The following is a 21,769-nucleotide window of genomic DNA, read 5'->3' as shown; positions in this document are numbered from 1 at the left end:
CAACACGAAATTTGTTGAGTACGGTCCAGTACAGACCGTGGTTGGCAGCACTGCGCATGTCCAATCGATTTTATTAACAACTGTCATGTAGTGTTTGTTTCTGCGAAGAAAATCGTAAATACAGACAATAAGGTGAGTGTCCATCTAAAATTGCACGAAAATATTCAATTTATGCCTCTTATTGTTGTCACAACGTTTGTCGTCATGTTGGTACCACCTCCCTTGCACCAAAAGGCAGTACCGTACCCAAAAATTTATCCAACATGGGAGACTCAAACTCGCCTCTTTCCGTTTCCTTTCCGAAATCAATCACACGCGAATAATAGACCTGCCAATTATAGGTCATGATCATTGATTTTACTAGGAATCCCGCATGAGAATGAATCATCTCCCCCAAAACCAATAGAGTTCGAGATCTGAAAATCCGTTGCGGGAAATTCGAATTTCGTCTCGGAACCACCGCATTTCCTCCGAATTCCTTAATTTTTCTTCGTTTTTGAAATAAACATATTGATTTTTGCGCGGTCATTGGCGAAGTTGCGTATTGATTTGAGTCACGTGTCTGTTTTGCGCATTCGCTGGAACTCTGTGGACTTTCCCCGACGTCACAGATTCTTCGAGTGTCGGTGGTGCTGTTCAATTTCGCTATGAAGAGTAAAGATGTTAGAACGTTGCCGACCACAAATTAGTTGTCACTCGTCATCAACCACCATCGGCACTCACTGGGTACGTGTCACCCTTTTTTCTGCTTTCTTTACCTTTTAGAGGCGATAGGGCGTGTTTTTATCGGATGTTTGATTTCTCATCGTGCGGTAACCTTTCTGGCGATCAATAAGAAAAAATCAAACATTTTTCTCATTGTTTTACTCGCGGGGTAATTTTAGAAGTGCGTGGGTGTCCAAGATTGCGCGGAGACGTCATCCAGATTCTGTTTTTTTTGGAAAAACTGGAAGGTCAGTCTGGACCGGAATTGCGTGACGCAAGTGGCGCCAGCAGGGATGTAATTGCGTTGTTAAGGGGATTAATTTTGCACTCGCTTCAATTACGGACAATTAGAGGGTGGTTGTTTTTTAAAGGGTTGCCAGAAAGTTCCCTACGTTCCCGTAAATATCCACAAATTGCCTGGCAATCCCTAAGGACACGTTTGCCCAATGTGCTACCTGCTCGTTCTTGTTGGTTTCTTCTCATATATTATTCCGTGGTACTGCTGAGGACCATATTTCCACGCGCGTTAATATTTCAACCGCCGCTAAATGTCGCTGGATTATTAAAGAAACGACAAAAATTCGATTGATGTTTATTCAAGCTCTTCTTTGTGCTCGCAATTTATTAGATTGTTTCGCTTTGCGTGTCTCGTTCCAACCACATTAAACACAGGCGGAAGTGGCCATCGAAAGGGTGTCAAAAGGGATTTTCCGCACACGCCAATTTCGGGGGTGACAATTTAATTGTGTAAATCTGGATTTCAAACATCCACGAAGTAGGCGTAATGACTTTTCCGGTAGGCTCAACAACGACATTAATAAAACAAATGAAAAAAACGACAGTGCTTTCTTCTGGGGCTAAAATAACCAGCCTTAGGGGGCCTAGTGTGGCGATGGCGCACTTCAGTTATTTATTTTTCTTTTGTTTTTGATCGTACCTGTAATTAATTCCCAATTCTCAATTCCCAATTTAATTTCCTACTTGTACTAGTAGTTCAGATGACCTCCCGTGTAGTAGTTCAGACGAAGTGGTACTAGTAATTCTATTTGAAACTTTTTTCGACATGTCGCGCTGTCTCACCCCCTGCAGTTTTAGGCAAGCCCCCAGCATGTCGTCGGTGAAGGTGGCCGTTCGCGTTCGGCCTTTCAACAACCGAGAAATAGCGCGAGAATGCAAGTGTATAATAAAAATGGGTGGAAACACCACCAGTAAGTAGCTCCTCGGTGACGCCCCCCAGGTCTCTGATTCCGCTTTTTAGGTATCACCAACCCGAAAGTGGACCCTAAGGAAGCCCTGAAAAGCTTCAATTTCGATTACTCCTACTGGTCTCACGATGTAAGTAGTTTTTTTGTCGTGTCAAAATCGGTAGCGAGTCCTTCCAGGAGTTCGACCCAGAGTTCTCGTCGCAACTCGTCGTGTACAAAGACATCGGCGAAGAGATGCTGCAACACTCGTTCGATGGATACAACGTGTGTATTTTCGCCTACGGTCAAACGGGCGCTGGGAAGTCCTACACCATGATGGGCAAACAAGAAGAGGGCCAGGAAGGGATAATCCCGCAAATCTGCAAGGACCTATTCAACAGGATACGTAACAATGACAATCCCGATCTGAAATACTCAGTGGAGGTGAGCTACATGGAGATCTACTGCGAGAGAGTGCGCGACCTCTTGAACCCGAAGAACAAAGGGAATTTGCGAGTCCGCGAGCACCCGCTCCTGGGGCCCTACGTCGAAGACTTGAGCAAACTCGCGGTGACGAGCTACGAGGACATCCATGACCTCATCGATGAGGGCAACAAGGCCAGGACCGTGGCAGCCACCAACATGAACGAAACGAGTTCGAGGTCGCATGCTGTGTTTACGATTTTTTTCACGCAGCAGAGGTACGACCAAACCACGACCTTGTGCACAGAAAAAGTCTCCAAGATCTCATTAGTGGACCTGGCGGGCTCAGAAAGAGCCGACTCCACGGGGGCCAAAGGCACCAGGTTGAAAGAAGGCGCCAATATCAACAAGAGTTTGACCACGTTGGGAAAAGTCATATCAGCCCTCGCTGAAATCGTAAGTGAATCACGACCCTGGGTCAGTTAGGGAGGCCATAAAAATCAATAATCCTCCACGACTGACTCAGCTCTATTTCCGTTTCTTCCTAAACTAATTCTGTTTTCTATCATTGCAAACGTAGTCGGTAAGTTTGCGTCGCCCCACGTTAGTTCCTTGTCTCTCTAACTCTCTTTCAGGCCACCAAGAACAAGAAATCGAAAAAAGCCGACTTCATCCCTTACCGAGACTCTGTCTTAACATGGCTGCTGCGGGAGAACCTCGGCGGCAACAGCAAAACCGCCATGATCGCCGCAATCTCCCCCGCCGACATCAACTACGACGAGACTCTCTCAACCCTCCGGTACGCAGACCGAGCCAAACAAATCGTCTGCAAAGCCGTCGTCAACGAAGACGCCAACGCCAAACTCATTCGCGAGCTCAAAGAAGAGATCCAGAAACTCCGCGAGCTGCTTAAAGCCGAAGGGATCGATGTTCACGAGGGTAAGACTATTTTTCTTACATAGGGGCGAGGGTTATGCATTTTTAAAAGTGTTAACGAATCGTGGCTGATTGTATTTTATTGTGCGGCCAGGGCCTGATGGTAAAGTTATATATGAGAAACGGGAGACTCCGAGTAAGTATTTGCTTGAACGGAGCTTAAAGATGGCCACTCTGTATCAGTTCACTTCTTAGTGGTGTGTCAGAACTATGTGTGGGCCGAGGGGGAGACTTCTGGTTAATTTGTTTGTTTCGTGGAGCATGAAATGTGAGCTCACTTCACCCCATTTGCTGTGTTATACATCATGTATCATGTTGGCAGCCCTGCTTGTTGACAATTTGACGTCAAAAATCAAGCGGTTTTTATACAATTTGACGTATGTCGAGTTCGATCCTTCAAAATGTAAAAAATGGGACAGATTTGGTCTGAACTGAACAACTCTATGACACGCAAACGTAAAAAATCCAAACGGGTCTATCGGTCAAATGGCAGTACGAACTAATAACAGACATGAGTTTATTACCACGTTTTCTTCTATCAAAACCCAACGCTACCTCAACTTTCTTATCATTGTAGATAGTTGACAGACACGGCTGCCAACATGTAAAAAATGCAAAGCCTACTATCGTACATTGTGTCGTGACTCTTTGTTCTTTACATATTGTTTTAATAGAGTCGTAAACGCCCACAGTAACTTATTATAACTACTTTACGACATAATTCCTTGTGATAAACCGCATAAAAGAAACGTGACGTCATTACCCGGCGCATCCACCATTTTTAAATCCCGTCTTTAATCAAACTCCGAATTGAACTATCGATGGCATCTGGCACAAGAAACATATTCATTGTTTGTGCAACTTAAAGTATTGATTTTCCCACGAAACGTAGTTTTGAGTGCTTGGGTTTTAAAACTTCGGCGAGATCGTTATATTGCATTGTATCCGAAGTTAGGTGTAAATAACAGAGCCCGAACTCCACATTAATTCAGGTTTTGAACCACACTGTGCATCTGTTTCTGCAATTTAACCAGAGTCTGATCGATTACCCCTCGGATCAAAGCGCTTCAGCTTGCTTTTTCAAGTCGACGGACAACAATTGGCCCAGATTTCTGTTTTAAATTGTTTGTTTAAGTTAAGCTTCGCTTGTTGTTTTCCCTGAAATAAGCACTAACACTGAGTCTTTAGGAGGTGAAGACAACATCGTGGCTCGCAACAACAAGGAGAACGAACGCCAGAGAACTACCTCGACGACGATAGCTGAAGAGGCGGTGGATCAACTCCAAGCAAGCGAGAAGCTCATTGCTGGTGAGTATCTAACGATTTAAGTCCAGTGTTTTAAGTCATCTTAATAGAATTGAACGAAACATGGGAGGAGAAATTGAAACGAACGGAGGCGGTAAGGGTGCAACGGGAGGCAGTGTTCGCGGAGATGGGGGTGGCTGTCAAAGAGGATGGCAACACTGTGGGGGTGTTCTCCCCCAAGTGCACCCCCCATTTAGTTAACTTGAACGAGGATCCTTTCATGTCGGAGTGTCTGATTTATTACACCAAGGATGGTATTACAAGAGTCGGGTCCGCTGAAGCCAACATTCCTCAAGATATTCAACTTGTGGGCTCGCATATCAAGTCGGAGCACTGCATTTTTGAGAATAAAGAAGGTAAAGTGACGCTCACACCTTCTTCAGGGGCTCTAATTTACGTCAACGGGAGAGAGGTAAGATTATTACAACCTCACTCGCACTCTGAGGATTTCTTCGTAGATCACAGATCCGGTGCTTCTTAAAACCGGCTCTCGAGTCATCTTGGGGAAGAACCACGTGTTCCGCTTCACCCATCCAGATGAAGCGCGCGAGTTGCGCGAGAAGAACTCCGCCCCCGCCGAGAAAGTCGACTGGAACTATGCACAAATCGAGCTGTTGGAGAAGCAAGGAGTTGACCTCAAAGCCGAGATGGAGAAGCGTCTCCTCAATCTCGAAGAACAGTACCGCAAAGAGAAGGAAACGGCCGACCAGCTCTTCGAAGAGCAGAGGAAGGTGAGTTGATTGACCACGGAAGGTCGGTAGTTTCATTTCTTTTTATGGTTAAGAACTACGAGGCGAGGATCGACGCTCTCCAGAAGCAGGTGGAGGAGCAGAGCATGACGATGTCGATGTACAGTTCCTACACTCCCGAGGACTTCAATAACGAAGACGACATATTCGGTGAGTTGTCGTGGTGTGGTAGTTGCTGTGACTTAATTTCGATCAAGCGCACGTTTCTTGCTTGCGTTGAAATTGAGACGGGGCGCTTTTGCAGTGAACCCTCTGTTTGACGCAGAGTGCAACTGGAGCGAGAAGGAGTACGAGTTAGCGGCCAACGCCTGGAGGAAGTGGAAGCACCACCAATTCACCTCCCTGAGGGACGACTTGTGGGGCAACGCCATCTTCCTCAAAGAAGCCAACGCCATTTCTGTCGAGCTCAAAAAGAAGGTCACTAAACCCCGAGCCGCGTCCAACCAAGCTTGATTTTTGGTGTCTTTAGGTGCAATTCCAATTCACGCTTCTTACCGACACGCTGTACTCGCCGCTCCCGGCTGATTTGCGGCCCGCCATCGACTATGACCAAGATGAAGACGCACCAGTTCCCAAGACTATTGTCGCTGTGGAAGTTCAAGACACGAAGAACGGGGCTACGCATTACTGGTCGCTCGACAAACTCCGGTGAGTGCCACATCGTACTTTAACATTAATGTCACGTTTCGCACTGATCAGTCAAAGATTGGAATTGATGCGGCTGGTTTATAACGAGGAGGTGGAAATGCCGAGTCCGGAAGTAGAAACGACGCCTTTGTTGAGATGTCTCACGCAATGTCCACCGTCACCGTCACGCTTCTCTCTAACCAGTCTGTTGCCGTCGAGGTTGGTGCCACTATTCGCTGCTGCACCCCCAAAACGTTGTGTTGTCTTTAAGTGTCTTTCGCTTCTTAAAGTTGCGCTGTTTTTGTTGTTTTTTTTTTCAGGGCTTTTTTCCTCTGATGGTGGCACCAACCTTAGTTTCTTTCTTTTTCGTTGTAACACTGTTTTGCTGCCGGCGGCTGTCATTGCTTCTGCTAATCCTCCTGTTACTTTCAGACAAAGACTGGAACTTATGCGCGAAATGTACCACAATGAAGCGGAAATGTCCCCCACGTCCCCTGATTATAACGTGGAGTCTCTGACAGGTGGGGACCCATTCTATGACAGGTTCCCATGGTTCAGGATGGTGGGGCGTGGGTTCGTTTATTTGAGCAATTTATTGTATCCCGTCACTCTTATCCATAAAGTGGCGATTGTTAGTGAGAAAGGCGACGTGCGAGGGTATTTAAGAGTCGCAGTGCAGGCTGTTATGGACGAAGACAATTCTGACCAAGTTGGGGTGCGCCAGAGCGCGCGGATAGCCTTCGAGACGCCGAAAGCAGTGATCGACCACAAGAACATCCATAATGTTGAGGAGAGGATCATCGAGGGCCAGACGGGTCTCGATCCGATCAAACTCGACGAGCTCATTGAATGCGACGCCGATTCGGGGCGTGGAGACAGCTCAGTCGCCTCCGACCTCAAAGAGGACGAAATTCCCGACCACTTAGCCATAGGAAAAGAGTTCACTTTCAGAGTGACTGTGCTTCAAGCAGTGGGGATCTCGACGGAGTACGCCGACATCTTCTGCCAGTTCAACTTCTTGCACCGGCACGACGAGGCCTTCTCCACCGAGCCGGTGAAAAACTCCGGGAAAGGCACGCCGCTTGGGTTCTATCATGTACAAAACGTAAGTGTGGCTTTGGCCCCCGCCGACAATCACCGCCTCTTCTTGTAGATTACTGTGACGACGACGAAATCCTTCATTGATTATATTAAGACTCAGCCTATCGTCTTCGAGGTGTTTGGTCATTACCAGCAACACCCACTTCACAAAGACGCGAAATTGGAAGGCAACGTCCGACAACCCCCTCGCCGAATGCTCCCGCCATCAATCCCCATATCCCAGCCGGTCAGATCGAGCAAATTCGGCGCGCTTCCTTCGCCGTGTACCGCCCACATTCATGCCAAAGTTGACGTGCTGGTGTGGTTCGAAATCTGCGAATTGGCGCCAAGTGGCGAGTACGTCCCTGTCGTGGTGGAGCACAGCGACGATTTACCCTGCAGAGGCCTGTTTTTGTTGCACCAAGGCATCCAGAGACGGATTAGGATCACGATAGTTCACGATCAAGCTGCGGAGATCAAATGGAGGGATGTCAGGGAATTGGTGGTTGGGAGGATCAGGAACAGTCCAGAGTCAGACGAGGATGAGGACAACGACAACTCGGTCCTGTCGTTGGGGTTGTTCCCCGGGGAGTACTTAGAGGTGCCTGGAGATGACAGAGTCATGTTTCGGTTTGAGGCGGCCTGGGACAGCTCGTTACACAACTCGCCGTTGTTGAACAGAGTCACGTCTTGCGGGGAGCAAATCTTCATGACAATTTCTGCATATCTTGAGTTGGAGAACTGCGGTCGCCCCGCCATCATCACCAAAGACCTGAGCATGGTCATGTATGGAAGAGACGCCAGGACTGGCCCCAGATCCTTGAAGCACCTCTTCTCCGGGAATTACCGCAACGCCGAAGCAAACCGACTTTCTGGAGTTTACGAACTGCTCCTTCGCCGCGCTAGTGAAGCAGGTAGTCCAGGTAGAAACCCTAGCTTAGTGTCCTTTCCCCCAAGCCCCAGTTGGTTAATAGTTGCCCCCACTCTCCAGTGCATGTTTGGAGCGTTCCTATTAGAAGGATTCTAACGTTGTTTTCTTAGGGGTGCAACGCCGCCAACGCCGTGTCCTTGATACGAGCTCCACGTACGTTCGCGGAGAGGAAAACCTCCATGGATGGCGGCCACGGGGTGATTCTCTCATTTTTGACCACCAGTGGGAGTTGGAGAAGTTGACTCGTCTTGAGGAGGTGGAGCGGGTGCGACACACTCTCCTCCTGCGGGAGCGTCTAGGTCTGGACAGATCCACCAACCACAACAAGTATCATTTAGATTACACCAAGAGCGAGAAGGAGGTGTGCAACATGGTGGCGAAGAACAACAACCTCAACAGCGCCATCCCGAGCGACTTCTACGAGTACACGGACAAAGAAAAACAACTGATAATCAAATGCATCCGGTTGATTCAAGGCCGAGGTCGGGATAACGCGTCACTGAAAGACACCGACGTGACGAGTCCTTCGGAGGACATGACCGAGATGAGCACCAGCATGTTATCTAGTATGGTTTCGAACGGCTCCATCGAGTTGTGCTCTCCTGAGAGAGCAGCGCTTCCTGGAGAATGCGCCCCGTTCCCTCAAGTCCCCATTGCTCCTCCTTCGGGTCCTCGCGACCCCGAGCTAGTCTTGTACGTTCCCGACATGGAAGAAATCCGAATTTCGCCGGTGGTGGCCAGGAAAGGTTACCTCAACGTGTTGGAGCATAAAACGCACGGCTGGAAGAAGCGATGGGTGGCGGTCCGCCGCCCGTACGTCTTCATTTTCCGGGACGAGAAGGACCCCGTCGAGAGGGCTCTAATCAATTTAGCAACGGCTCAAGTGGAGTATTCCGAAGCCCAACAGGCCATGGTGCGTCTGCCGAATACTTTCTCAGTGGTGAGCAAACACCGCGGGTATCTTCTTCAGACGCTCCACGAGAAGGAGGTCCATGATTGGTTGTACGCGATCAATCCTCTTCTCGCCGGACAGATTCGATCGAAGTCGGCTCGTAGGAACCCGCAAAATCGCCAAGAGAATTCAGAAGCGAGTGTCGCCTGCAAATGAGATTTAATCGTTATGGAATCCGTTTTGGTTTATTAACTGCTTGTTTCATTTCTCATTTTCGAGGTTGTGATTGAGGGTTATCACGGTTAGGGTTCCATAAAATTTCTGTTTCTAGTCAAAAGCGACACTCTGCGGCTTCGTTACTAAACTAGTCGAGGAATTGTGTAAAAGAGTTTCGGGAGATTGTGTGCAATAAGAGAGTTGTATATTGAATATGTTTATTAACGAATCTCAAGACGTTTTGAAGCTTTTTTCTGTTCGATGATCTCAATGTTTTTAAAAGATGTTAAAATAGTACCTATTAAAGCTTCTAGTATATTACAATATAATACATGTACCAATCTATCGACATATTCTACCGTTTTTAATGTTAAGGCCTCGGGTTTTTTTCGAACTTGCAACAAATCAATGTAAAAATGTCACTTTCCGTTTGATTTTCGGGCACAGTAAGTGTAATGTACAGGGTGTTTATTGTTGGGAGATCAATGAAGAGCTCACTTTATGATTATTTTTTGATACTTCCACCTCAACCCTGTTGTTATTTTTGTACTTGACTAGATTACACGAATTGTTTTCTTGTATATACCAAAGAAATTAGCACAATAGACTTTGATTTCACGCTGAAACTGCAGTTGTTTTCAAAACTGGCATTTGTAAGCTCAGACTTACATCCATGACCATGTCTTGACTGAATTTTCGTTTCATCGGAATCTGTTGTAGGTGCTTGTTAACTCATCATAATTTTATTTTTATAGTTAGTTCCCCTATAGACACAGTGCTACGCTTATCTAAGCTATAAATGTATAAAAAGAAGTACTATAAAAATTAGTAGGTACATTGTAGGAAAATTTACATTCTTTTTGTTTCTGTTATGTTCTCAAGCTGACCCATGCGGTTATTACATTATTATTGAAAGATTATTGTATAATTGTGTAATCATTATATGAAATAAAGAAACTGTAAAAAGATTTCGGCGTATTTGTTTTCACCTAAAACACTCCATAGATAACGATTACGAAAATCAGAAAAACCAACCAAATATTCCACTATTTTAACCCATTTTAACATAGATAACGATAGGTATAAAACGTTCAGATTTCTTCAATCGAAAGTAGTCAAATTGATTGAAAACATGGATCACCACCACCACCACCATCACGACCAACACCACGGTCATCATCATCCTCAACCAGGTAAATTTCTTTGATCGCTTTACAACAGTTTAATCGTGTTTCTTCAGGTCATCACGCTTGTGGATGTGGACTGTTGCATCTGCCCCACCAACCCCATTGTAGTCATTACCAACCACCTCATCACGATCATCATCATGGGCATCATGAGCAACAGCACCATGATCAGCATCATCATGGAGGGCATCATGGGCATCACGGGCATCATTGACTTTGTAACAGACTTTTTTACGAAAATAAAATGTTGAATTCTTATAAATGCGTAATAAATTCCTCTGGTATTCTTATCACCAATAAAATTATAGTTGATTAAAGACTTATAAATTGCATAAAATTAAGCTTCTGCTTACTTTTTATCACCGATAAGATATTTCCAGTAAACAATAATATCGTGCGATCTATTAAATTTCCATTCGGAGTTGGAATTAAAAAAAATGATGTCGTAGCTAATACCATCACTGAAGTTTTGACCTATGGAAATTAAATATTAGAGAGATTTGACAGTTTTCTAACAAGAAAACGACATACGTTGAAATTGCATAGCCTGCCTAGAATGGAGATTTAATGGATCACACGATATAGTTTAATTACTTTTCCGATTTGCCCCCTCCAAGCGTTCCAACTTTTTTACCTATATCAGAGCTCTCATCTTCGCTTTTTATTAAGTTTGATCTTTTCTGTGTGTTCAGTTCTTCTAAAAAAATGCATCCTCATCATATTCACCATCATCATCATCATGGGCCAGGTAAATCATAAAATTTTCGAAACATATCATTACTAAAAGTCTTGTAGATCATCACGCCTGTGGATGTGGCCCTCTGCATATGCCCCATTTGTCACACTGCATCCATTTCCGCCCAATTTTGCCGCCCCATCATCATCACGGCCCCCATCATGGTCCTCATCACGTAGATCACCATCATGGTCCTCATCATGGCGATCACCATCATGGCCCTCATCATGGAGATCACCATCATGGCCCTCATCATGGAGATCAGCATCACGGTCCTCATCACGGAGGTCCCCATCATGGTCCTCACCATGGAGATCACCATCATCATGGTCCTCATCATGGGGGTCATCATCACGGGCACCATGGACATCATTGAATCACTAAAATATTTATTTTTGTTTTTTGTACGCTGTATTAAAAGATTTTATTTTTGACATTTCGTTTCATTTCGTATTTGCCGTGTCTTTTAGAACTCAATCTAATAAAATAGGAGTAGTATTAATGCAATAGGTTTTATAAACGTCGCTTTAGTCACTAATTCCTGTGAAGAAATTTATAAACGCGTTACATATTATACTTTTTCTACGACCGAACAGAGTCGTAACTGTCGGCTTGTTAAAAGCATTTTGACCTAGTGCATTTTTTCGTCTTGTAAATAAAAATTTACAAAATTTGTGTCTTTCTTTCTACATTTTTGCAATTTAGTAGAGTTAAAACACGACTTAAAAAAAGTAACTTCCCCAAATTTCATAGCTATAACATTAAAATTACTAAAATTACGAATTTTAGTGAAGGAAATCGTAAATTTTTGCTTCGTCTTAAAAAAAAATTTCCAAAATTTTTGTCTTTTGTTCAACATTTTTGCAATTTAGTAGAGTTAATACACGACTTAAAAATAGCAACTTCCCCAAATTTCATAGCTATAACATTAAAATTACCAAAATTACGAATTTTAGCGAAGAAAATCGTAAATTTTTGCTTCGTCTTGAAAATAAAAATTTCCAAAATTTTTGTCTTTCGTTTTACAATTATGCAATTTAGTAGAGTTAATATACGACCTAAAAATAGTAACTTCCCCAAATTTCATAGCTATAACACTAAAATTACCAAAATTACGAATTTTAGTAAAGGAAATCGTAAATTTTTGCTTCGTCTTGAAAATAAAAATTTTTGTCTTTCGTTTTACAACTATGCAATTTAGTAGAGTTAATATACGACCTAAAAATAGTAACTTCCACAAATTTCATAGCTATAACACTAAAATTACCAAAATTACGAATTTTAGTAAAGGAAATCGTAAATTTTTGCTTCGTCTTGAAAATAAAAATTTCCAAAATTTTTGCCTTTTGCTCTACATTTTTGCAATTTAGTAGAGTTAATACACGACTTAAAAATAGGTAACTTCCCCAAATTTCATAGCTATAACATTAAAATTACTAAAATTACGAATTTTAGTGAAGGAAATCGTAAATTTTTGCTTCGTCTTAAAAATAAAAATTTCCAAAATTTTTGTCTTTCGTTCTACATTTTTGCAATTTAGTAGAGTAATACACGACTTAAAAATAGTAACTTCCCCAAATTTCATAGCTATAACATTAAAATTACCAAAATTACGAATTTTAGCGAAGAAAATCGTAAATTTTTGCTTCGTCTTAAAAATAAAAATTTCCAAAATTTTTGTCTTTCGTTTTACAATTATGCAATTTAGTAGAGTTAATACACGACTTAAAAATAGTAACTTCCCCAAATTTCATAGCTATAACACTAAAATTACCAAAATTACGAATTTTAGTAAAGGAAATCGTAAATTTTTGCTTCGTCTTGAAAATAAAAATTTCCAAAATTTTTGTCTTTCGTTTTACAATTATGCAATTTAGTAAAGTTAATATACGACCTAAAAATAGTAACTTCCCCAAATTTCATAGCTATAACACTAAAATTACCAAAATTACGAATTTTAGTAAAGGAAATCGTATATTTTTGCTTCGTCTTAAAAATAAAAAATTCCAAAATTTTTGTCTTTCGTTCTACATTTTTGCAATTTAGTAGAGTTAATACACGACTTAAAAATAGTAACTTCCCCAAATTTCATAGCTATAACATTAAAATTACCAAAATTACGAATTTTAGCGAAGAAAATCGTAAATTTTTGCTTCGTCTTAAAAATAAAAATTTCCAAAATTTTTGTCTTTCGTTTTATAATTATGCAATTTAGTAGTGTTAATACACGACTTAAAAATAGTAACTTCCCCAAATTTCATAGCTATAACACTAAAATTACCAAAATTACGAATTTTAGTAAAGGAAATCGTAAATTTTTGCTTCGTCTTGAAAATAAAAATTTCCAAAATTTTTGTCTTTCGTTTTACAATTATGCAATTTAGTAGAGTTAATATACGACCTAAAAATAGTAACTTCCCCAAATTTCATAGCTATAACACTAAAATTACCAAAATTACGAATTTTAGTAAAGGAAATCGTATATTTTTGCTTCGTCTTAAAAATAAAAAATTCCAAAATTTTTGCCTTTTGCTCTACATTTTTGCAATGTAGTAGAGTTAATACACGACTTAAAAATAGTAACTTCCCCAAATTTCATAGCTATAACATTAAAATTACCAAAATTACGAATTTTAGTGAAGGAAATAGTAAATTTTTGCTTCGTCTTAAAAATAAAAATTTCCAAAATTTGTGTCTTTTGCTCTACACATTTGCAATTTAGTAGAGTTACTAAGCGATTAAAAAATAGTAACTTCCCCAAAATTCGTAGCTATAACACTAAAATTACTAATAAGCTATTAAAATGGTGGAGGCGCCGGGTGAAGTAAACAAACTTTTGCAACTTCCTGGGTTTCATTTTGTTGTTTTCACCTTTATTTTGATGATTTCAGTGGTCGCTTGTATTACTTTAGATTACTCTTATCTAGCAATTGCCAACAACAAAAATAAATTTGATGACTAAACATACACTGAAACGACAAGTCATATTGTCACGTAGAACCACCTTATCTCCTGATAAGCCACAGTTCTAGCCCATTTTTTAACGCTAAACTTGACTAATCCGAGTTTAACATCTCGAAGTAGCAAACAGAAACTTCTCAGAGTTTAAGATTAGGTACATTTTTGTTATTATCTGTCATTCCACCAAACCCAGTCAGAGTCATCTGTTATTTTTATCTAATTTCCCCCTCATTCTCACCTGTAACGTTTATCTGAAATCAATACCTGAACTAATCATCTGATTCATTGTCTCTTCAACAATTGACGTCACATTTCCCCCAAACCTACTTTCATTTTCATTTAATATAACTATCTATAAATCGCTAGATTTAGAAGTCATCAATCTTTTATACACAATGCCTCATCACCATCACCACCATGGCCACCACCACCACGGCCACCATCATCATGGTCTTTTTGGTCACTTAATCGAAAACGCGTTGGGTGTTGACCACCATCATCACCACCACCACGTACAGCAGCCTCCAGTTGGTAAGTCGTTCGAATTTAACGAAGTTCTTTGTCTAAGTTTGGGTTTTTAGCTGTGGTGTACGCTAATGGGACTCCCACAGCACCACCTCCGTACCCACAGGCACCACCTCCGTACCAACAAGCACCACCAACGGTGTATTATCCGCCACCACAACCGCAACCTTGCTATCCGACTGGGTACCGGCGGCGGTGTCACCACGGACCCCACTGCCATTGCTGTTAAGATTGATCTTATTGACTGTTCTAAATAAAATTATTCTGAGTAACATACAAAGTTTTATTTTTTCTTTAACTTAAGTTAGATATGGTACATTCGAAAATTACTTCTCCGTTTTGAGAATCACGCAACAAACACAACCAGGGCGATGGCCGCCGTGGTGGCCCCCATGATGACCCCCGTGGTGCCCACCATGGTGTCCGTCGTGGTGTCCGTGTTCCAATTTTTCTGCTTCCGTTGGTTTGGACAACATTTTGACTAAATAGTTAATTAATAAAAGGTCTTTTAAATAAAAAATTCTTACAGTTTGGGCTCTTTGGTTTTCTTCGTAGGTTCGACTAATCAGTGACCAATCCAGAAAAATTTCGATCTATTTATCAGAATCTTATCGATGTTTACTCGAAGATAGATAGCACTATTAACAGCAATTGGCACATTTGGAAAAAGCCATTTCTTAAAAAACCGGTTGCGTTTATGTCAATAATACCACGAATTAGTTAATTTAGTTTAAGATAGCACAATTAAGTGCTTTATTCCAATTTGAAAAGCTGTTTATTATTAGCTCTTTAATTATGACGTCATTCGTAGTCTCATTTGTTAACACCAAACACCAACTAGGAAACCAGCAAGCGAGGAAAACCAAAAGAAACGTCGTTGACACACTCCACTTGGCTTTTCACTGTGTCAGTTGTCCTCCGTCATCTCTTGTCATTCAACGCTCATCAACCAGTATTCTTCAACCCTCTAGTCAATTCCTAAAGTATGTTGAGCCGTTTCTGCACATTAAGTTCAATATGAGTTGGATTTATTGAAGCCTGTCATTCTAACGTCAATAAAATTTATTGTGGACCAGATTGTTTATACAAAATTCAAAGGAGAAAACTTAAACTGGTTTCTTAGCAACACGCGAGTGTATCCTCCAGACCATCTCCACGCGGCCTTGTGATTGGTCAACTTTGTCATGTCTTTTCTCAGTTTCTGTTGGAACTGGAACTTTTTTTTCGATATCCCCGGTTTTCGGCTAGGCATGAGTTCTGGGACACCCTGTATAGCTTCCGCGGTTTTGTGTTATACCAGTTTTACTGCAATGAGACACCACTGTTGTTGTTCCGGTCAACAACCATCCACTTCTGAAGACAACGTTGAACAACCACAACCGGCTCCAGAAACCACCGCTGAACAACAGCAGACAACTGCTGGTAAGTTACGAATACTAATATTTGAATTACGAATTAATTTCCGTTGTCCAGAAAGTAGTGACGTGGCAACTTCGCCCACCACCACAACCACAACCTTGCTATCCGACTGGATACCGGCGGCGGTGTCACCACGGACCCCACTGGCATTGCTGTTAAGATCTTACAAGCCGAGATTCGTTTTAATTGATGTTATTGGCTGTTCTAAATAAAATTATTCTGAGTAACATACAAAGTTTTATTTCGTTCTTTAACTTAAGTTAGATATAGTACATTCGAAAATTACTTCTCCGTCTTGAGAATCACGCAACACATACAACCAGGGCGATGGCCTCCGTGGTGGCCCCCATGATGATCACCGTGGTGCCCGCCATGGTGTCCGTCGTGGTGTCCGTGTTCCAATTTTTCTACTTCCGTTGGTTTTGACAACATTTTGACTAAATAGTTAATTAATAAAAGGTTTTTTAAATAAAAAATTCTTACAGTTTGGGCTCTTTGGCTTTCTTCGTAGGTTCGACTAGTTGTTAGTGACCAATCCAGAAAAATTTCGGTCTATTTATTAGAATCTTATCGGTGTTTACTCGAAGATAGATAGCATTATTAACAGCAATTGTCACATTTGGGAAAAGCCATTTCTTAAAAAAACGGTTGCGTTTATGTCAATAATAACACGAATTAATGAATTTAGTTCAAAATAGCACAATTAAGTGCTTTATTCCAATTTCAAAAGCTGTTTATTTTTAGCTCTTTAATTATGACGTCATTCGTAGTCTCATTAGTCCAAATTATGCGGAATTGTTCAGTTCCAATAAATCAAATCGATAGCGCAACCTTGAACAATCAAGCGGACAATCTCACATTTCTAGGAATTGTTGTTTAGATAATAACCGGTTCCAACCTGTTAGAAATTGAGCAATATTTCACAAAGTTGGACAACATTGGACAATATTGCGCAACATTCATCCTTGAACAACACGTATACTGCATTTCTCCCACTATTGTTCAAATCCATATATAGCTTCCGCGGTTTTGCGTTGTACCAGTTTTACTGCGAAAATGAGACACCACTGCGACTTTTGTTGTTCCGGCCAACAACCATCCACTTCTGAAGACAACGTTGAACAACCACAACCGGTTCCAGAAGGCACAGCTGAACAACAACAGACAACTGCTGGTAAGTTACGCGTACTAATATTTGAATTACGAATTAATTTCCTTTGTCCAGAAGGTGGTGACGTGGCAACTTCGCCGCCACCAGCTGAATGTCAGTGCCAGTGCAAGGAAAAGGGACAACATCCCTGTCATGACCAGGGAAGGAAGCACTGGGGGAAGAAAGGGAGGAAAGGACGGCATGGAATGATGGGATGGCATGGAAGAAGGGAACGGCATGGGTTTGAGGGCCCGCGGGGATGGCCTGGGTTTGACGGACATGCCATGTACGGGTGGAAGCCCCACTTGAGACACAGAAACGGACACGGGCATGGGCATGGACATGGACACGAGCATGGGCATGGGCATGGACATGGACATAGGCATGGACACGAGCATGGGCATGGACCCTGGCCTGGACATGGGCCCTGGCATGGGCATGGGCATGGACCCCATTTCAGGCCTCACGATTGCCACTTCCGCTGCTGTTAAACTTCTAGAGGAAAAAAATCCAAAGACATAATACCCATTTTTTTATTTGTGAATTGTAAAATTTGATACTTCGACAATAAAAATTTCAAAAAATAAATAAACAATCTTTTATTATTTAAAAAATTCAAAGGAGTTGACCTCTGCAACCAACAATACACCTAATTGTCCGTCAAAGTCAGCTGACTTTGACAATTGCCTCCGCATTTTTCAATCCGTCAAAGTCAGCTGCGACTGACATTTGACACCTAACCTTGTTGTGATCCCGTCAAAGTCATGTCAACGTGATAAGACGATTCCCATGATAACACATTTCCGCACTACGCAATCCCATGTAAATGCGCTTATTAATAAACTTCCTTTTTTCATTTTGTGGCCGCTCTAGGTTATGTCGCAATCACCGTCTTCCTCTCCGTAACGTCGTTGCGTTCATGTAAGACTTTGCCCGCTTAGGAGCCCTGACTAAAGACCGTTTTCAGGATAACAAACTCCCCCACAATGACTTCGCCCCTGCCAAACTCCTTCCAAGGTACCGTGGACCGATTCAACGGCGTCACGGTGAATTCCGAGTCTGAAATATGCGAGATCTCCACTTTTGAAGACAAAGTAGACAGTGAAGGCTAAGTTAGCAGGTGTCGACGTTAAGTTAACTCGTTCTTTTAGATTCCGTGAGAAAATGGCGCGAGGAAGGGCGTCGCGGCGTCTGGTTCAAAGTCCATTTAGAACAAAGCGACTGGGTGCCGATCCTCACCAAAGTAATACGAAATTTGTGTGTGTTTCTTAACTGATTTTTGTAATAGAAAGGGTTTCGGTACCACCACGCAAAAGACGATTTCGTGACAATGTACCTCTGGCTGCCAAAAGGGGAGAATTGCAACATCCCCCCGTACGCCCACACGATGATAGGAGTCGGGGCTGTCGTAGTCAACGATAAAAACCAGATTTTAGTAGTCAGCGAAAAGTACTACAAAGTCCCCCATTGGAAGCTCCCGGGGGGCTACGTGGAACCCGGGGAAAATCTCGTCGACGCCGCAATCAGAGAAGTGTGGGAAGAAACGGGGGTCAAAACAGAATTCCAATCTTTGCTCACGTTAAGACACACTCATTACGGGATGTTCGGGTGCTCCGACATATACACAGTGGTCAGTTTAAAACCCATGAGCACAGAAATTGAGAAGTGCGAGCGGGAAATCGACCAGTGCACCTGGATGAATGTTGATGAGTATCTCACGCATCCGCACGTCCACGAGTTGAACAGATTCTTCCTGGAGAAGTATCTAGAATATGCGGAGAAGAAACTGAAGATTGACTGGCACCACGGCATCCATCAGGTTCTCAAGAAGGCGTACACGGTCTATTATGTCACGGGGGACGAACAAGACGGTCAAAAATAACGAATTGAATAAATTGTTTCGTTTTTAAATCTAGTAACTTCGGAGGTACCAACGTAATGGCCATTTCTCGAGCCACCTGGTGTATAATTGGTTGCATACATTGTTGGAAAACGTGAAATTGTCGCCTTGATTTCCTTAATAGGATTCATTAGAATTGATTATAGCCCCAAATCCATTATTGACCTGAGGGTCAAAGTCACTTCCGTTGTGACACCCCACTTTCAATGAAGCTCAAGAACTGCCTCTTAATTGGTTTATCTCCAAACAGTTGTGTTCTTATCAAAATTATCGTTAAAACGCTCTAAAGTCGTCGGTTTCAAGCCCAAATTCCAGAAATTCCTCAGAAAGTGACAGCTATCTGACGTTTGCTTAACCTCACTTTTTGTTCTCTTCGACAATGAATTTGGACGATGTCGTCTATTTGGGCCTCCTGTTCTTCTCGATAGGTTTTGGTTATTATTACCGCACCATCAGGGACAAGAACTTCAAGAGAAACGTGGGGACAGCAGTTGGAATTGTGATAATTCTCATCGTTTCGGGGGTCCATATTCTTCACTCCTTCGTCGCGGTCTTCGTGAATACTCTTATAATTTTATACGTAAACAAAAAGTGAGTGAAATACTCATGAAAAATTGTCTCTAATGTCGAGTTTCAGGCAATGCCACTTAGTGAGTTTCGCCTTCTCATTTCTGTACTTACTATTCTTCCGCTCAACTGTCCACTTCGGGATTCCGTACCCCCCGGCCCACCTCAACATGGTCCAAATGATGCTCACTTTAAAGCTCGTCGGTTTAGCGTTTGAAGTCAACTCCAGTTACAACTCCCTCAAGAAAAAAGACGATGGCGAGAAAACCCCCTTGGAGAAAGAAGAAGATGCAGCAAACCGAGTCGATCCTAACTGCGTCGATATTTTCCATTACTCCTTCAATTACGTGGGGGTGATTGCAGGTTTGAAGGGTACTAAAACAGGAACCTGTAATTCCCCGGGATTCCAGGTCCGTACTACCGGTACCGCACCTTCGTGGACTATCTAGATCTTCCTTTCGCTGAACACGCAAATTGGAAGAGGGCCACATTTGATAAGCTCAAATTCGTGCCGCTTTACGCGGTGTTGTTCTTGTTGGCTTCCTACAACTGGCCCATTTCTGTTAGTACCGCTCTGATTCTTGTAGTTTTTAACACTGTTTTGTAGTACGCGACCACTGAAGAGTTTTACGAGCGCTCATGGTTGTACCGCTACTGGTTCATTTGGCCGAATTTCTTCATTTTCAGGATGCGGATTTACATCGGGTTGGTACTCTCAGAGTGCGTTTGTACAATGGCGGGGTTGGGGGCGTACCCTGTTTTTACCAACCCCAAACCGGGGCAGGGGCCCTCTGAGAAGTTCGGCGACATGAAGAAGCTCACGTAGGAGTTCCTGAGTCTCTTAGTTTCACTCTAAATATCTAATTTTAGATCAAATGATGTCAGTCTGAGTAAAACTGAATACAGTTTTGAGACCATCCACAATATCAATCCTTATGGGGCCGATTTTTGCACCACGTACCGCGAAGCAATGAAGCACTGGAACATCTGCATCCAATATTGGCTCGCGGTCAACGTGTACAAGAGATTTCCGAGTAAAAAGTACAGAACTGCCGTGACAATGTTGGTTTCTTCGTTTTGGCATGGGATCTACTCCGGTTACTACGTGTGTATAGGGACTGTGCCCTTCGCCTTGGCCCTTGAAGAGGTTTACTACAAGCTCTACCTCAAAGACGCCAAAGGACAGGTGATTTCCTCCCTTTTTCGTACTTCCATCAACCTTTTTTCTTCCAGTTTCTGATTGTTTACGGATGGATCCACTGGTTTGTGCGCATGCACTTCTTTTCATATCAAGCCATCGCGTTCTTACTCCTCCAAGTCAACGTGATTATGCACTATTATAACTCGATTTATCACGCGGGGCTCATATTTGGGGCTATTTTGTATATTGTGGGGCTCCGACTGTTGAAAGACAAGCGGAGGAAGGAAAAGAAACTCACGGAGGAACGGAAAAAACGATTGAAGAAGGTAGTATGATGAGTAATAGCGTCGAGGAGGCCTTGTAGTTTTTACAAGTTGGTAGCTCTGATTATATTCCAAGGCCTGCTGGGCGTCGTTTTTATTCGGTGACAAAAATATAACTAGTTTTTGGACCAATTTTGTAATCATATCGAAGTAAAGTTTTTTGTATTAACTAATTTGGTAGGGGATTTTTTTTTGTAAAAAAATTATTAGGAAAATTGACATTTTTTGACATTCGGACTGTCAAGCATCAAATGAGGACAAAATAATTGATTGTACAAGCAATTAGTTGAAAATACAGTCGAGAGCAAGAAGTTGGCGTCAAAACCTTGTAGGTAACATGTCAAAATAGTGATATTGATGACCAAAATTTTTTGCTCGCGACTGTACATCACTGTCAAAAAATTGTACTAAGCAGGAAGTCTCATTCATTGTTAAAAATAAAAAAATATATTTGTGATAGCTCCGCCTCGAAAAAAAGAAGTGAGAAAAACGTCCGAACTTTTTGCACTAAGTTTCGGCGATCTGTCTAATATTTTTTGACAGTGCGAATGTTAAAGAGATGGATTAAATTATATTATACTCCATGACGTCTTCCTCCGAAATTATCAAAATGTAAGCAATGTACCAAAGCCTCCAGAAATTGCCATACAACGTGTTATTTTTGTAAATGTTAGATGTCAGGTTTCAAAAAATGTAGGAAATAAATGCGGAAAATTTGTAAAATCGAGTTTTAATAATAATTTTCTATCATCCTAGAATATAAAATGGATTACAAAACCCCAAAAACAAGCAAATGTCCAATCACATGAAAG

At 42.2% G+C, this 21,769-nt stretch overlaps 7 protein-coding genes and 1 long non-coding RNA gene across 19 annotated transcripts; 6 read left to right on the top strand and 2 right to left on the bottom strand.

The window, feature by feature from the left end:
* The first annotated feature begins 43 nt into the window (after positions 1-43).
* On the top strand, positions 44-10,016 carry unc-104 (kinesin family member unc-104). 10 transcript variants are annotated; one of them, XM_088040454.1, is made up of 16 exons: positions 44-132; positions 1,795-1,913; positions 1,964-2,040; positions 2,088-2,768; positions 2,948-3,251; positions 3,343-3,384; positions 4,437-4,556; positions 4,604-4,965; positions 5,012-5,284; positions 5,338-5,452; positions 5,568-5,719; positions 5,772-5,950; positions 6,002-6,148; positions 6,362-7,034; positions 7,083-7,932; positions 8,051-10,016. In XM_088040454.1, exons 2-16 carry the CDS (start codon positions 1,814-1,816, stop codon positions 9,046-9,048), a joined length of 5,073 nt encoding a protein of 1,690 aa, XP_087896580.1. In that variant the 5' UTR covers positions 44-132; positions 1,795-1,813; the 3' UTR covers positions 9,049-10,016. The 10 variants fall into 10 exon arrangements, with proteins under 10 accessions (XP_087896580.1, XP_087896579.1, XP_087896575.1 ...); XM_088040453.1 differs by having other exon boundaries at positions 5,547-5,719; positions 7,083-7,923; XM_088040449.1 differs by having other exon boundaries at positions 5,547-5,719.
* Positions 10,017-10,128: 112 nt separating this feature from the next.
* LOC148171033 (uncharacterized) lies at positions 10,129-10,497 on the top strand. The gene is made up of 2 exons (XM_088040459.1): positions 10,129-10,241; positions 10,289-10,497. Exons 1-2 carry the CDS (start codon positions 10,181-10,183, stop codon positions 10,447-10,449), a joined length of 222 nt encoding a protein of 73 aa, XP_087896585.1. The 5' UTR covers positions 10,129-10,180; the 3' UTR covers positions 10,450-10,497.
* Positions 10,498-14,003: 3,506 nt separating this feature from the next.
* On the top strand, positions 14,004-14,737 carry LOC148171032 (uncharacterized). Of its 2 annotated transcripts, XM_088041705.1 has the most exons (3): positions 14,004-14,086; positions 14,299-14,463; positions 14,514-14,737. In XM_088041705.1, exons 2-3 carry the CDS (start codon positions 14,328-14,330, stop codon positions 14,684-14,686), a joined length of 309 nt encoding a protein of 102 aa, XP_087897831.1. In that variant the 5' UTR covers positions 14,004-14,086; positions 14,299-14,327; the 3' UTR covers positions 14,687-14,737. The 2 variants fall into 2 exon arrangements, with proteins under 2 accessions (XP_087897831.1, XP_087897830.1); XM_088041704.1 differs by lacking the exon at positions 14,004-14,086 and having other exon boundaries at positions 14,213-14,463.
* Positions 14,727-15,464, bottom strand: LOC148171031 (uncharacterized). Its single transcript, XM_088042286.1, has 6 exons — positions 15,452-15,464; positions 15,408-15,414; positions 15,210-15,294; positions 15,104-15,133; positions 14,985-15,050; positions 14,727-14,938 (listed from the first exon to the last, which is right to left on the bottom strand). Exons 1-6 carry the CDS (start codon positions 15,462-15,464, stop codon positions 14,804-14,806), a joined length of 336 nt encoding a protein of 111 aa, XP_087898412.1. The 3' UTR covers positions 14,727-14,803.
* A 636-nt stretch (positions 15,465-16,100) lies between these two features.
* On the bottom strand, positions 16,101-16,579 carry LOC148171030 (uncharacterized). The gene is made up of 2 exons (XR_015770410.1): positions 16,360-16,579; positions 16,101-16,313 (listed from the first exon to the last, which is right to left on the bottom strand). It is a non-coding gene; the product is annotated as an uncharacterized LOC148171030 (long non-coding RNA).
* Positions 16,580-16,874: 295 nt separating this feature from the next.
* On the top strand, positions 16,875-17,752 carry LOC148171029 (uncharacterized). The gene is made up of 4 exons (XM_088042284.1): positions 16,875-17,050; positions 17,105-17,462; positions 17,526-17,565; positions 17,648-17,752. The coding sequence occupies exons 1-4, from the start codon at positions 16,933-16,935 to the stop codon at positions 17,750-17,752; spliced, it is 621 nt and encodes a 206-aa protein (XP_087898410.1). The 5' UTR covers positions 16,875-16,932.
* On the top strand, positions 17,705-18,937 carry LOC148171028 (nucleoside diphosphate-linked moiety X motif 6). 2 transcript variants are annotated; one of them, XM_088041389.1, is made up of 5 exons: positions 17,705-17,848; positions 17,900-17,947; positions 17,994-18,127; positions 18,178-18,269; positions 18,315-18,937. In XM_088041389.1, coding segments are annotated over exons 1-5 (870 nt in total). In that variant the 5' UTR covers positions 17,705-17,846; the 3' UTR covers positions 18,909-18,937. The 2 variants fall into 2 exon arrangements, with proteins under 2 accessions (XP_087897515.1, XP_087897514.1); XM_088041388.1 differs by having other exon boundaries at positions 17,705-17,947.
* A 182-nt stretch (positions 18,938-19,119) lies between these two features.
* frj (membrane bound O-acyltransferase domain containing farjavit) lies at positions 19,120-21,680 on the top strand. The gene is made up of 6 exons (XM_088041387.1): positions 19,120-19,517; positions 19,564-19,856; positions 19,904-20,055; positions 20,101-20,315; positions 20,364-20,679; positions 20,727-21,680. Exons 1-6 carry the CDS (start codon positions 19,306-19,308, stop codon positions 20,967-20,969), a joined length of 1,431 nt encoding a protein of 476 aa, XP_087897513.1. The 5' UTR covers positions 19,120-19,305; the 3' UTR covers positions 20,970-21,680.
* Positions 21,681-21,769: the final 89 nt, after the last annotated feature.

This window comes from Gnatocerus cornutus, chromosome 7 (genome assembly GCF_029298725.1).
Source record: "Gnatocerus cornutus isolate USDA-ARS CGAHR chromosome 7, icGnaCorn1.1, whole genome shotgun sequence".
Classification (NCBI taxonomy): Eukaryota; Metazoa; Arthropoda; class Insecta; order Coleoptera; family Tenebrionidae; genus Gnatocerus; species Gnatocerus cornutus.
The sequence above is the reverse complement of the archived record's forward strand: the minus strand, read 5'-3'. Positions and strand labels throughout refer to the sequence as shown.